Source organism: Myotis daubentonii, chromosome 7, assembly GCF_963259705.1.
Source record: "Myotis daubentonii chromosome 7, mMyoDau2.1, whole genome shotgun sequence".
In the NCBI taxonomy this organism is placed as follows: domain Eukaryota; kingdom Metazoa; phylum Chordata; class Mammalia; order Chiroptera; family Vespertilionidae; genus Myotis; species Myotis daubentonii.
In genome coordinates, this window is record NC_081846.1 from 63082114 (window position 1) to 63095519 (window position 13406).

Below are 13406 nucleotides of genomic sequence, written 5' to 3' on the forward strand. Positions count from 1 at the left end.
CCATTTTAAATATTCACTATGCCGAGGTATCATGTTTCAGGGTAGCACGTCCTTGTCAGTGCATACAAGTTGGAATAGTTGCCACATACAAGGTTAAGGGTTGCTCTATACCCAGTTCAATGACACCGATGGGTAGACCTGCATTCCTGGCTAATACTAGATCTCTCATTATCCCTAGAAAAGATGCCCACTTGGATTATGGTGCTCATGTCCATTTATAGTTAATCTTTGTTTCCATCTCCAGTCCTTGCCACCACTTTTCTACTTTTTCTCTTCATAGACTTATCTATTCTGGTTAAATGGAATTGCACAATATGTGGTCTTTGGGTCTGGTTTCTTTCACTTAGCATGATGTTTTGAACTTCATCTTTCTTGTAGCATGTGTCAGTATTTTGCTCCTTTTTATTGCTGAATAGTATTACATTGTACATACCATATACACATACTGCATTTGGTTTATCCTTTAAGCAACTGATGGTTATTTAGGTTATTTCCACTTTATGACTATTACGTATTATGTTATGAGTATTTACATGTAAGTCTTTGTTTGGACATGTTTTCATTTCTCTTGATTTGTTATCTAAGAGTGAATTTCTTGGTCATATGGTAAATTCATTCTTAATATTTTAAGAAACTGCTAAACTGTTTTAAAAGGTGGCTGTAACATTTTACTTTCCCACCATGTATGAGAATTCTCATTTCTCCATATTCTTGACATTAGTTATCTGTCTTCTTGATTACAGCCATTTTAGTGTGGAGTAGTATCTCATTGTGGTTTTAATTTACATTTCTTCAATGACTAATGATGTTGATCATATTGTCCTGTGTATATTATCCATTAATGTATCTTCTTTGATAAAATGCCCATTCTATTTTTTGTCAAATTTTAAATTGAATTGTCTTAATATGTTTGAATTGTAAGGGTTATCTGTATATTCTGGTTACAAATACCTTATCTGATTTGCAAATATTTTCATGGTGCTCTTTCATTATAGTGGGATTTATTAGTCAGGGCATGCTAGGTAATATTGTTGAAAAAATTCAGTGGTTTAAAACTTCAAAGTTTTATTTTTCTTTTTTTTTTTAAAAAAATATATTTTATTGTTTTTTTACAGAGAGGAAGGGAGAGAGATAGAGAGTTAGAAACATTGATGAGAGAGAAACATCGATCAGCTGCCTCCTGCACATCTCCCACTGGGGATGTGCCCGCAACCAAGGTCCATGACCTTGACCGGAATCGAACCCAGGACCTTTCAGTCTGCAGGCTGACGCTCTATCAACTGAGCCAAACCGGTTTTGGCTTATTTTTCATTTATGTACATTTTCTGATGGGTCTAGGTAACTCCCTAGTGCAATTGTGTTCTATACTAGTATGTTCTCAGTGATGCATGTTCTCTTCAATACATGAGCACCAAGGCAAAGAGAGCCTTGGAGACTCTTGCACATGCAATGAAATGCTTCCACCCAAATATATGAGATATGTCGATTCTTCTCACATTTCATTGGCTGCCTGAATCATATGAACATGCTTAACTTCAAACATTGAGTGAGTCAGGGTTATTCCTCCACTGTCCCTGAATGGAGAAGATCAAAGAATATTGGTGAATAGCACTAACGGCTATCTATCCTGGGGAGAGACAAGCAAGAAAAAAAAAAAAAGATACTTTTAGAAAGGGGTGAGTGCTATTATGATAAAAAGGATGATGGAATGAAAATTAACACATTGTGCACAGATCACGAGAATTCTCGCTTCACATGACACAGTGTTTTACAAAGTATCATACTTTAAAGAGATATTAGCTTGTAAGAACATGTAATAAATAACTTCAAAATGCAATGGGTATTTAATATTAAAGCGTGCCTTTAACATTTATGTGAAACGTTTTTTGTACTCGTTCAATAGAAGCTTACCTGGCCACTGGGTAAAGCTAGCAATAAAACTACTGGTCCGCAATGTGTTAACTGGGGGAAACAAATTTATTTATTTAAAAAAAATATGTTTATTGATTTCAGAGAGGAAGGGAGAGGAAGAAATATCAATGATGATAGAAAGTTGTTATCAGCTGCCTCTTGTACACCCCCACACTGGGGATTGAGCCCCAAACCCCAGCCACAGAATCGAACCGTGATCTCCAGGTTCATAGGTCGATGCTCAACCACTGAGCCACACCAGCGATGCTGGGGGGAACAAATTTAGACTAGGTGATCAGAAACAGTGTTTCTAAAGAGGGCTCATTTGCGCTAAGATTCCAATGACAGGAAGCAGCCAGTTGAATGAGGATCAGGCAGGAGCTTTCCAGGCCTGGATAGAGTGCCAAGGCCAGGAGGAGCCCCAGTGAGATGCTTGTGTGGTTGGAACACAGGCTTTAAGGATAGTTCTAAGTCTGGCCAAGAAAACAGGTCAAGGCCATTATGTTTTCCTGGTGAGGAATGTAAATGTTACTTAAAGTGCAAAGGGAAAACAATTACGTGTTTAAATAAAAACTAAAGCTGATTTGCATTTAAAAATGTTATCCTGGGTGTGGTTATCCAGAAAGAATGGAAGGGGAACAAGGCAGGATGTGGACTTGACCTGGAGGGTGAGGTGGCCTTGGAGGTGCTGTGTGGCTTGTAGACTATAGTATAGTGATAGTCACTGTACTAACGGAGCCAAGGAAAGAGAAAGCAAGGCCCCCTTGTGAGCCTGAGCTTGCATTCCCCAGCAGGTATTGCTGAATAGTAAACAGTGTAACTATTTCCTGAAGGGGAAGAAAGGGAGGAAGGAGAGTTCTGCTTGGCCTTGTTAAATTTCACATGCTTATTAGACATTGAAGTGAAAATTCAGTATAGGTATCTGAAGATGAAATATAAATTGGGGAATTACATATAGAATTCATGTTGTTTTACAATCTTCATAGCCTTAGGGTGGATCCGCTTTTAAAACAATTATGTGAAAAACAACAACCCCAAAACAATTGTGTGTATTACAAGAAACAGACAACTAAAATGTCTGTACGATATCTTAGTTTTGCTTGTGCACTATAACTTCAGTGCAATTCTGAAAGTGAAATTGCCAAGTTTATGCGCATTTTTACTTTTTGCATTTTACATTTTGAAAGGGGCCCAAATCCTCAGAAATGTTTGCACCTCTCTAGGCTTGCAACGCTGGCCAACATTGGCCATTAGCACACTTTTAAATTTCTGCCAATCTAATCGTAGAAAAAAGGGACCTCATGATTTCTACTTGTATTTCTTAAGAGTAAAACTGAGCTTCTTCATATTGGCCTTTCTTCTTCGTGCTCTTTGACTTTGAAGCTGTGTACTGGGTTCCCTGGGTCCTCCTAGGTGCCAGGCTCGGGTCCGAGTTTGGCGTGATCAAGATGCGGGACCCGCTGTTGGCAGGGATGCGCGTTTCCTCCTGCGCCCCGCGCGCCTGGCGGGGGCCCGCGGCTGGCCGGGGGCAGACAGATGACGAAGAGGAGGCCCGGAGGTGCTGTGGTGAGAAGAGGCTTGGGGAGGCGTAGGAAGGATGGTCAGCTTCCATCGCGCCCCGGACTGACCCCGGGAATCCCCGAATTCCCGCGGGGGATCCTGGCTTCCCTCCCGCGTGGTTTCAAAAGTTGTGAAACTCCCGAGGGTCCCAGCCCATGGCCGCCCTGGTGTCGCGCGGTCTCCAGGGGAGCGGGGAAAGTAAAACCGAAACCTGCCTGCCGGCCCGCCCTTCCGCCCGCGCCCCGCTACGTTCCGGCCCCGCCGACGGCCGAGTGCGCATCTCTGCTCCGCCATGGCAAGTTGCTTTTGCTTCGGATTTTGCAGGGCAGGGTTGTTTCCGTGCCGTCGCTTCGGTCCCCTAGAAGGACGCGGGGCCTGGTGGGGGCGGGCGAGGGTCCCTAGAGGGGCGGGGAGCCTGGTGGGGGCGGGCGAGGGTCCCTAGAGGCACGGGTGAGCCTGGTGGGGGCGGGCGAGGGTCCCTAGAAAGACGAGGAGCCTGGTGGGGGCGGGCGAGGGTCCCTAGAGGGGCAGGGAGCCTGGTGGGGGCGGGCGAGGGCGCAGGGGCCGTGGAGGGGGAGAGCCGACTGCCCTGGAGGCACCCCCGCCAGCAAACGCCTCCCTGCCTTTCTGCACCTGCCCGCGTGGAACTGCGCGCCTGAAATTCACAGCGGGCTGTGCTAGAGGCTCCGCTCCAAAGGGCGGAACGCGGCCACCCCCCCCCCCCCCCACCCCGTTCCCAGTGCCCCGTCTCCAGGGACACAGCTGTTCCGTCGGGGAGTCGCTTCGCAGGCTGTGTTAGGACTGAACTGTTGTTCCCCATACCATCCCCCGCTTTGGTGAACAAGAGCGGAGGGAGTTACCCAGAAATGGAGGCCCCGGTTTCCTTTTGAAAAGGGCCAGGGAGGAGGATTCCAGCCAAGGACGCAAGCTGGGAAGGCATCCAGATGGGTATCTTGTCTGCATTAGTGAGAATTCTCTCTTGTGGCTTAGTCCCTTCTCTAGACAAGGGCTCTGTGTTTTCACCTCCGGGCTAGCTAGTAAGAACAGTTAGCAAATTCAAGAGTCAGCCTTCCCGCAAGCATTTGAAAGCAGTAACAGGGCCCTGAATGCTCACTTAGAAATGCCAGGGTCCCGGAAGTGCCCAAGCAGTGTGGTTTTCTTTACTGCAGTGACAAGAAACAACTGTTTTTTTAAAAAATATATATTTTTTATTTATTTATTTAAAAAACCCCCATATATTTTGTTTTTATACAGAGAGGAAGGGAGAGGGATAAAGAGTTAGAAACATCCCTCAGCTGCCTCCTGCACACCCCCCACTGGGGATGTGCCAGCAACCAAGGTACATGCCCTTGACTGGAACCGAACCCAGGGCCCTACAGTCCACAGGCCAACGCTCTATCCACTGAGCCAAACCGGTCAGGGCAACAACTGGTTTTAAGAAAAGAAATATAAACAGATGCCGTGAACGGATCTAATTATTTTCCCCCAACGACTTACAAAAATAAACTCGATTTTTCTTTATATCTTTTTGGTTTCTGACACGATGGTCAGAAATCTCTTAAAATATATCACTGATACAGGGAAAATGCCATCACCTTAATACGTCTTGGCTAAGATGCTGCTTTTGTTTCAAAATCCTGTATCTCTGAGGTAACTCTTGAAAGGGCTCTCTCCAAAGACACCTCTTTTCCTTATGGGGATAGAAGAGATTAGTACCTATCAGGGAGAAGTTCCTTTGATTTCAAAGAGAAGTTAAATGTAGACCCCTGAATAAAGAAATACACGGTGTGGTATTAGTGTTGAGGAGGGCAGAAGTGAGGTGAGGTTTTCTGAGTTTAAATTGATGGAAAGTTTTTCTTTGACATTGACGAAGAGCAAAAGGGAAGTTAATTCACTAGTCATTTACCCATTGAAGTCGGTGTGGACTCTTACAGCCAGATGGATAGTAATGAAGACAAATCTCCTGTGAAGTAAAATTCCCTGAACATCTGACAAATCTCTTTTGTCATTTTTTCCCACTGCTAGGAGACCTATTTTGGGATACTTGCATCTTAACACTTGCAGTTAGGATGGAGGAACACGTTTACATATTTTTACTGTTCAGAAGCTGTTTTCGGCCATTAAATACCTCCCATCCCTGGCTGGATGGCTCAGTTGGTTGGAGCATCGTCCTGTGCACCAAAAGGTTGCAGGTTCAATTCTGATTCCATCCCTGCTCTGGGCCAGTAGGTCTAATAGATGTTTGTTTGTTTGTTTTTATTTCTTTCTCACTCCCTTCCTCTCTAAAAAAACAATAAAAACATATTCTCTGATGAGAATTAAAAAAATAAAATAAAAGTACTTTCCATAGTAATCAGTCAATAGGTTATTATGAGTTCCCTTTCCAAGAGATACTCCCTCTGTTTTATGTGTCTCAACATGAGCCATTTTCATCCCCAACACCCCCCTCCCCCCGCCTTTTAAAAAAATGTTTTTATTGATTTCAGAGAGGAAGGGAGAGGGAGGGAGAGAGATAGAAACATCAATGATGAGAGAATCATTGATTGGTTGCCTCCTGCACACCCCCTACTGGGGATCGAGCCCGCAAGCCAGGCATGTGCCCTTGACCGGAATCGAACCTGGGACTCTTTAGTCTGCAGGCCAAGGCTCTATCCACTGAGCCAACCAGCTAGGGCTCCCCACCCCTTTTAAGGTGCCTTTGGGATGGACAGGACACTGTGTGTGTACTTAGACTATGAACTTGACCTGGGAGGTCAGAAATAGTTTGCCTATGCCCGGTGAAGTCGTACTCTGAGTACAGAGTTCTTTCAACTGAGAGCTCACAACATCTCTGTGATCTGTTAACCATGACTCAGGCCCGTGAGACATGCTGTCCTTCCCGGGGGTAAGTTAGGAGGGATGATGTCTGAGCTCTGGTACAGTCAAGCTGTGGACCACCTAGAAGCCCTGGGCAGGGAAGCTTAGGGGCCCACTTCCCTAAATAGACTGGGGACACATTAAGACATTTAAATAGAAGCCCCTTAACTGGATAATACAACAAGTTCAAAGAGAGTGAGCCCAGGGAAGGATCTACTTGTAGCTGGCACTCTGTGCACAGTGCGGTGGCGGGCTCTGCAGTGGCAGCTACGCCTAGTGGTTCAGTTCCATCTCACATATGTGCTTGGAGGCAGGATTTACTCCACTGCAGCCCTAGTATTTTTGCCAGGGTTTTATTTTTTTATGGTGACTTTTTCCTGATTCTGACAAAAAAGTAGGGAATGTGTTTCTTATTGGCTTATGTATTTTGGATTCTACAATCAAAACATACAGCCATCTCCAAATGAACGTATTTTGTGGTTAGCATGGCTTTTTAAAAAAAAATTTATTTTAGAGCGAGAGGGAGAAATAGAAATATCAATGATGAGAGAGAATCATCGATTGGCTGCCTGCTGCACGCACCCACTGGGAATCAAGCCCCCAAACCCAGGCATGTGCTCTGACCAGGAATCAAACGGTAACCTCCTGGTTCATAGGTCAAAGCTCAACCACTGGGCCACACCACCTCGGGCTAGCTTGACTATTTTTAAAATTAAAATTTTAATTTTAATTCAAATGTGTTTTTCTTGATCTTTTCCTTTGTGACTTCTGTTATTTTTAGGCATTTCTAAAATCAGACAAATATTAACCAATGTTTTCCATGTATAAAAAATATATAGGATTCACTTTGTACATTTAACTCTCGAATTCTTGTGTGAACCCTATATTCTATCTATCTATCTTAGTATCTAATCACCTGCACTGGTACATTTGTTGAGTAAAATAGCTTCTCCTACTGGTATGTGATGTTGCCTATATGAAGTAGAATCTTACATATTTTAAAGAGCATCCTATTATTTCTCTTACAGGCATCAGTTTTGAATGTCAAGGAATCCAAAGCTTCTGAAAGAACGGTTGTAGTTGCTGGTCTGCCGGTTGGCCTTTTTAGTGATCTATTACTGACCACATTAGTGAAGAGACACTTCCAAGATATCAAGAATGAAGGCGGGGTTGTTGAAAATGTAATATATCCAACAAGAACCATGGGAGTTGCATATGTAACATTCAAAGAAAAAAAAGGTATTTCTAAATCAAATTTCTGTAATCTTAGAAATGCTTCTGTAATGAAATTAAAAATTTCATTAAAATGAATCATGGGATTTGTAAAGTTTAAAGTGGCTTTTTAAAAAAAAGTATTCTATTCTGAATATAAAAGTGGCACAATATTGCACCAGCAAGAATATATGTGGAAATTGCCGTGGCTGGTGTGGCTCAGTTGGTTGGGCATTGTCTCTGGCACTGAAAGATTTCTGGTTCAGTTTGCAGTCAGGGCACATGCCTGGGTTGCAGGCTCGATCCCCCATAGGGGCATGCAGGATGCAGCAGACCAATGTTTTGCTCCCTCATTGATGTTTCTCCCTCTCCCTGTCCCTTCCTCTCTCTGAGTATGTTCTCGGAGAAAAAAATTAGAAAGTGGTACATGTAGTGATAATATCAAAAGCCATGGATCACCCAGGAGGTGGGTGTAGGTTAGCAAAGAGTTTTGAGGCCTGAGATATAAGCATGCCAACATCTAGAAAATGGGAAGAAAAGGAGAATTAGCAGAGGAGACTGAGCAGGTCAGCCAGTGAATAAGAGGAAAAGCAGACAGGGTGGTATCCTGGATTTGAGAAGGTGAAGTTTCCTGTGGCCATAATTAACAGAGTAGGAGACTAACTTTTAGGTGTTTATTTTCTAGTCATATATAACTATGTGTGTTTTTTAAAGTCTGATTAGGATCATATTTACACAAATGAATTTTAATGTATTAAAAGTACAAGGGAAAAAACTATTTAAAAGTTGAATTTAGAGGAAAAATATAGAAAAAAATCTCAGGCATTCTAACTAATCTATTATTATTATTTAAAAATATTTTTTTATTGATTTCAGAGAGGAAAGGAGAGGGAGAGAGAGAGAGAAACATCAACAATGAGAGAGTCATTGATCAGCTGCCCCCTGCACACCCCCTAATGAGGATCAAGCCTGCAACCCGGGCATGTGCCCTTGACTGGAATTGAACCCGGGACCCTTCAGTCCCCAGACCGATGCTCTATCCACTGAGCCAAACCAGCTAGAGCTCCATTATTATTAATTAAAATAATTATTAGTGTATCAAGGCACAAACACTTCTGATGGCACTTGTTTCCACTTAGTTGCAGAGAACGTCATCAGAAAAAAGAAACACTATCTAGCAGAGAAGGTTGGACCCATTCAACTCGCAGTCTCTCATTTTAGTGAAAAGGTAAGGTGTGACGCTGAAGGCCTGCTGTTAGTCTTGGATCCTGTTTTTTTCTGCAAAGTGTTCCCTACGTAGGAGACACAAGGCACTGTTATCCCATGATTTGGAAAGAAAATCCAAACTCCTTAACCTGAGTCAGTGTTAAAGGCCAACCCTGTATCTTAAAATGTTTTGATTACTGCTTGGTCTGTTTTTATGTTTCTATATGTCCCATGAGATGCTTTTAAAGTGAAAGTGAGCTTTTATGCTCTCATGGATGATGTCGGGTATCGACCTAAAAACTTATTTTGGGAAAAAACAAAAACCCATGAACATTAAAAAGAAGCTTTGAAGATACAGGAAAGGGAGAAATCAGAGGAAAAGGTAAAATCCAAAGCATTGGTTTAGACTTTATTTGGTAAGAAACCCAGGCTTCTGTGCAGTCATCTGATGAACTTGAAACTTGGGGGCTGCCTAGGGGGACCACTTTATCCACAGAGCAGGACCAGAACAGTGCATATCTATGGGTTCTACTTAAGACTTTGTTTCAAAAAAGCATTCTGCTGCTAAAAAAATATTTAGCCAGCTCTGTTTTGGGGAATGCAGCGAGGGACTGTGAATCCCAAATTGAACATTGTGGGCTCTATGGGGTTGTGGGATCCCTTTGATGGGCGCTATGGCGCAAGAAGCCAGGCTGTGTTAGGAACTGGGGACTGGTTTAGGGTAACTGTTGCAGAGACAGCGGCAGAAAAAGATTGTGTTTATGCTGTCTGCTCCAGTAGGCAGTGCTGTTTTAATTTCTCTCTCTTTAATTTTAGGTCTTGATCTCTGTAAATGCTATTCTTGATCTCTCTGTTTTTCGAGGTCAGTTCCCTCTGGAAAGTCTGGTGAGGGACCTGAAAAAGAAAATTCCAAGTTTATGCTTCAGTCCTTTGAAACAAAATGGAAGAATCTCCGTTCAAGGATCCTTTCTGGCTATCAAGAAGCTCAAAGAATCTTTGCTATTTAAAGCAAGTTCTCTTTTAGAAAAAAGCAGGAGTTGTATCAGTGAGGCAGAAAAGAGGAGTAGACAGAGCCCCAGAAGGAGTCTACAGAGAAGTCATAACTCTTTGGAGTCACCCAGGTCCTCAGTACCCGAGACGGCTAGACGCGGAGAGACTGCCAGATGTGGAGAGACGCTTGTTCTCGATACAGATGTTTTCCTGTACCTGAAAAAGAACGGCGTTTATGAAAGTACTTTGAGAAAATATCATGTGCTATGTCAGGAGAGAGTGGAAGGTGAAATCACCACAATTTGCATAAAAAATGCTCGAGATGGTTTGCGGCCAAACAATGAAAAACTTGTAAAAGAGTACTTTGAGAAATATTCACATGCTCTTCACTTTGAGCTTAGAAAAGAGACGTTTGATTTGGAAGGAAAGGAAAAGAGAGAGAGAGGAAATATTAAGTTGGCATGTGAACAACTAAGTTTGAGGTACCATCAGAAACTTCTGGTTAATTTTTATAAGACACACATTGATATTATAGGATCTTCTTCTGACGTTTACTCATTTAAAAAAGAGGTCATGAAATTCATAAGGCAAACAGTTAGGTGATAGAATCTCAGCGATAGTGATGATAATGGCTGCTGCTTTTCCTTCCTGAGCAGTGAGGATGCCATGCATGATGATAGCTTTACCCATTTTATCTCATTTAATCCTTGAGACCATCCTTCGTTAGAGTCATTGCTTTCCTCATGTTATAGGGGAAGGAACTAGGATTTGGAGAGGTTAAAACACATGTCCGAGGTTATCTAACTGGCAAGGAATGGGGCTGGGATTAAACCCAGTCTATGACTATAAAGGAAATATCTAAAGCATAAAACTTTGAAAAAAAACAACAACTCATTAAGCTTTGAAGAAATCTCACTTTCTCTGAAACCCCAAATTCTTAGAAAAGGAAATAGCTTTAATTCTAAAATGCGAGAAGTTCAGATGATGATGATTATGCCGTTGGCAATTAGCATTTACAAAGTTTGCATTTATTCTAAATAGAATAAGGCTGCTGGCAAGCCCTGGCCAGGTAGCTCAGTTGGTTAGTGCATCATCCAGATATATCAAGATAGCAGGTTTGATCCCCAGTCAGGGTACATACAGGAATCAACCAATGAATGCATGAATGGATAGAGCAACAAATGGATCTTTATCTCCTCCTCCTTTCTCTCTAAAAAATCAATAAAAAAAAATTAAAGAAAATATGTTGGCAAAAGTCACTTGAGAAGCTACTTTCTCTCAAAGTCAATCAATAAATAAAAAATTTAAGAAAATAATGCTTGCAAAAGTCACTTGGGAAGTATTTCTGATGCAAGTTAAATTATTACTTAACTAAATCCCATTGGTGCAAGACTACTAGACATGGAACATTTTTATCTAGCCTAACTGCTTACATAAAATGTTGATTCTGTTATAATTATATAGATAGTGTAGCATCTTTTTTCTTTATTCCTCCTTTTATAATTGTACTGTTAAAGCAACAACATTTGAGGAGTTAGATCATAGGTGATAAAAATAATAACATGAGTACTGGCACTATCAGAGGGAACACTTTGCAAAGTATATGATTGTCTAACCACTATGCCGTACTAAAACCAATACAAAGTAATATTAAAAGCAAACTGTAATTGAGCAATAAAGTCAGTTTTCACATATGGAACTAAAAGGAAAATAAATCAAATGAAACATTAATACAAAAGGAATAACAAACACTATTTGCCAGGCATAATTTTAAGGGCTTTACATATCTTCATTTGGTTCTGAGAGCAACCCTATGATGTAGGTGCTGTGTTTATGTCCTTTTCACAGATGAGGAAACTGAAGTCTACTGATGTAATGTAACTTGTTCGTGCTCTTAATTACTGTACTGTGCTTCTCCCTTTTATAGAACTAGTCTCCTACATTTCTACTTAAAGAATTAAGAAGTCAGAGATGACAGAGGATTTGAAAGTTCTCTAGTGAAGAAGGGAAGCCAGGGCTCATAAGTCATTGAGTTGTATGACTACCCTGCATTTAACTTTGGGTTAAGCCAGTTTTAAGTGGCTGGGCCACTGCAGAGACCCTCTTGGGATAATAAAATGTTTATATCTCACATAGCTCTAATAAACAATCATGCTTATGACGATTGGAGTTGTTTATATCAGAACAAATGAAGAAAAACCTTCATATGCTTTCATTTTTCTCAGCTATCTAAATCCCAAATATGTAAGTAATTCCTAATTCTTTAAACACAACATTTCATTTCTGTCTGAGTAAACACCTCAGGAAATTTGCTATTTATATTGAGTGCCCAATAAAGTATCTTCAAGAAGTTTGTCTCAGTTTGGGTCCAATCAGGAGAAAGAAGGCACACAATAATTTGAATAGGGAAAGTGTAATGTAAAGAGTTGCTGACTATAATAGGGCATTAAACTAATGAGGGATTGACTAGCAAGAAATAAAGAGAACTAAAAAACATAGGAATAAAAGATACAAGGAGCAGTTAGATAGAGCAACCAAGGAGGAACTCCTCAGCCCCTCTCTGAGAGCCAGTCCTTGCTGTAGGGCTTGTACTAGGGGATCTTACTGAAAATCCATCCTTTAGGGAGTATCTCACCAAGGGCACTCCATTACAAAATGGCTAAAGGGGTTGCCGGGGAGACCTTTTGTGCTAGGGGCTGAACACTGGAAAGGCTGTCCATGGTGCATAAGCCTGATGGTGCATGCTTCGGAAGCTGGTGCTGGGAGAGCTGGATTCTGGGTAGCCTGCCTATTGAATACACTGAAACAGTCCTTTCTTTTGCAATGTCTCTCTGGCGCCCTCTGCTGACAAAACGTAACATCCTGTCAGAAAGAAAAATCAAGGGACCAGATCTATTTTTAAAAGGTCTGCACGTAAGATGAATTTAAAGCTGACTCAATAAATTAATAACTGGCAGAGTTATATTTGATACCTACAAGGCTCTCATGATTACCAGATATTGAATACCAACAGAATAGTCTTTCTACAAAGAACTGGATCAGAATAGTGAATCTCATTCCATGATCTGATATAAATTAAATACTCATTGGACTTAAAGGAACTGGTATGGCGTCTTCTGCTTGAGAAGATGATATATCTCAGGTGTTTTTTATATATGGCTGTCCATTTCAGAGTTTATTTAACAGCACTCTTTTTATAATATGCTAGCTGTGTAGCCAATTTCTATCCTTAAAAACACTTTTTTACCTCCAAAGTGGAAGTGCTGATTTTTATTAAAATTTATTTTTGAATGTTACTGGTGCCCAGGCAAATGATGTGAATTACATCTTGTTGTCAAGCCTAAACCCTGTTGTATGTCTGCCATTGAGAGAAAAACCTATCATTTAATTAGATAACAAGCTGATACTTCACAGAGGCTGCAGGTAGTGAAGAGAGCCATTATCAATGTTTAAAGGGATGCAGGAGTTTGAGATCATGATCTACAAAGGAGAAGAGTGGGAGAAAGGGCACTTAGGCATTTGGGTAAGAAACTCATTCAGAAATTTTTGTTGATCTCATACTCTGGGACACTATTTTGCTGTGTTCGGAAGACAGCAGCGGGACATACGATAGAACTATTCACTGACTCCTTAGAAGTCTAGCAGAGAAGGCAGGCAAACAAGCCATTTCA

The 13406-nt window shown here is 41.5% G+C and overlaps 1 protein-coding gene across 5 annotated transcripts; it reads left to right on the forward strand.

Moving 5' to 3' along the window:
* The first annotated feature begins 3369 nt into the window (after positions 1 to 3369).
* On the forward strand, positions 3370 to 11896 carry RBM43 (RNA binding motif protein 43). 5 transcript variants are annotated; one of them, XM_059704510.1, is made up of 5 exons: positions 3383 to 3770; positions 5500 to 5663; positions 7356 to 7566; positions 8679 to 8767; positions 9562 to 11896. In XM_059704510.1, the coding sequence occupies exons 1-5, from the start codon at positions 3764 to 3766 to the stop codon at positions 10336 to 10338; spliced, it is 1248 nt and encodes a 415-aa protein (XP_059560493.1). In that variant the 5' UTR covers positions 3383 to 3763; the 3' UTR covers positions 10339 to 11896. The 5 variants fall into 5 exon arrangements, with proteins under 5 accessions (XP_059560494.1, XP_059560493.1, XP_059560495.1 ...); XM_059704513.1 differs by having other exon boundaries at positions 3394 to 3770; positions 5500 to 5696; XM_059704514.1 differs by having other exon boundaries at positions 3394 to 3770; positions 5500 to 5656.
* Positions 11897 to 13406: the final 1510 nt, after the last annotated feature.

What these genes read in the sequence shown, in the direction of transcription:
- RBM43 (XM_059704510.1), top strand. An exon ending in AACATTCAAAGAAAAAAAAG is followed by an intron (nt 7,567 to 8,678) that starts GTATTTCTAAAT and finishes GTTTCCACTTAG; the next exon opens with TTGCAGAGAACGTCATCAGA. An exon ending in TCTCTCATTTTAGTGAAAAG is followed by an intron (nt 8,768 to 9,561) that starts GTAAGGTGTGAC and finishes CTTTAATTTTAG; the next exon opens with GTCTTGATCTCTGTAAATGC.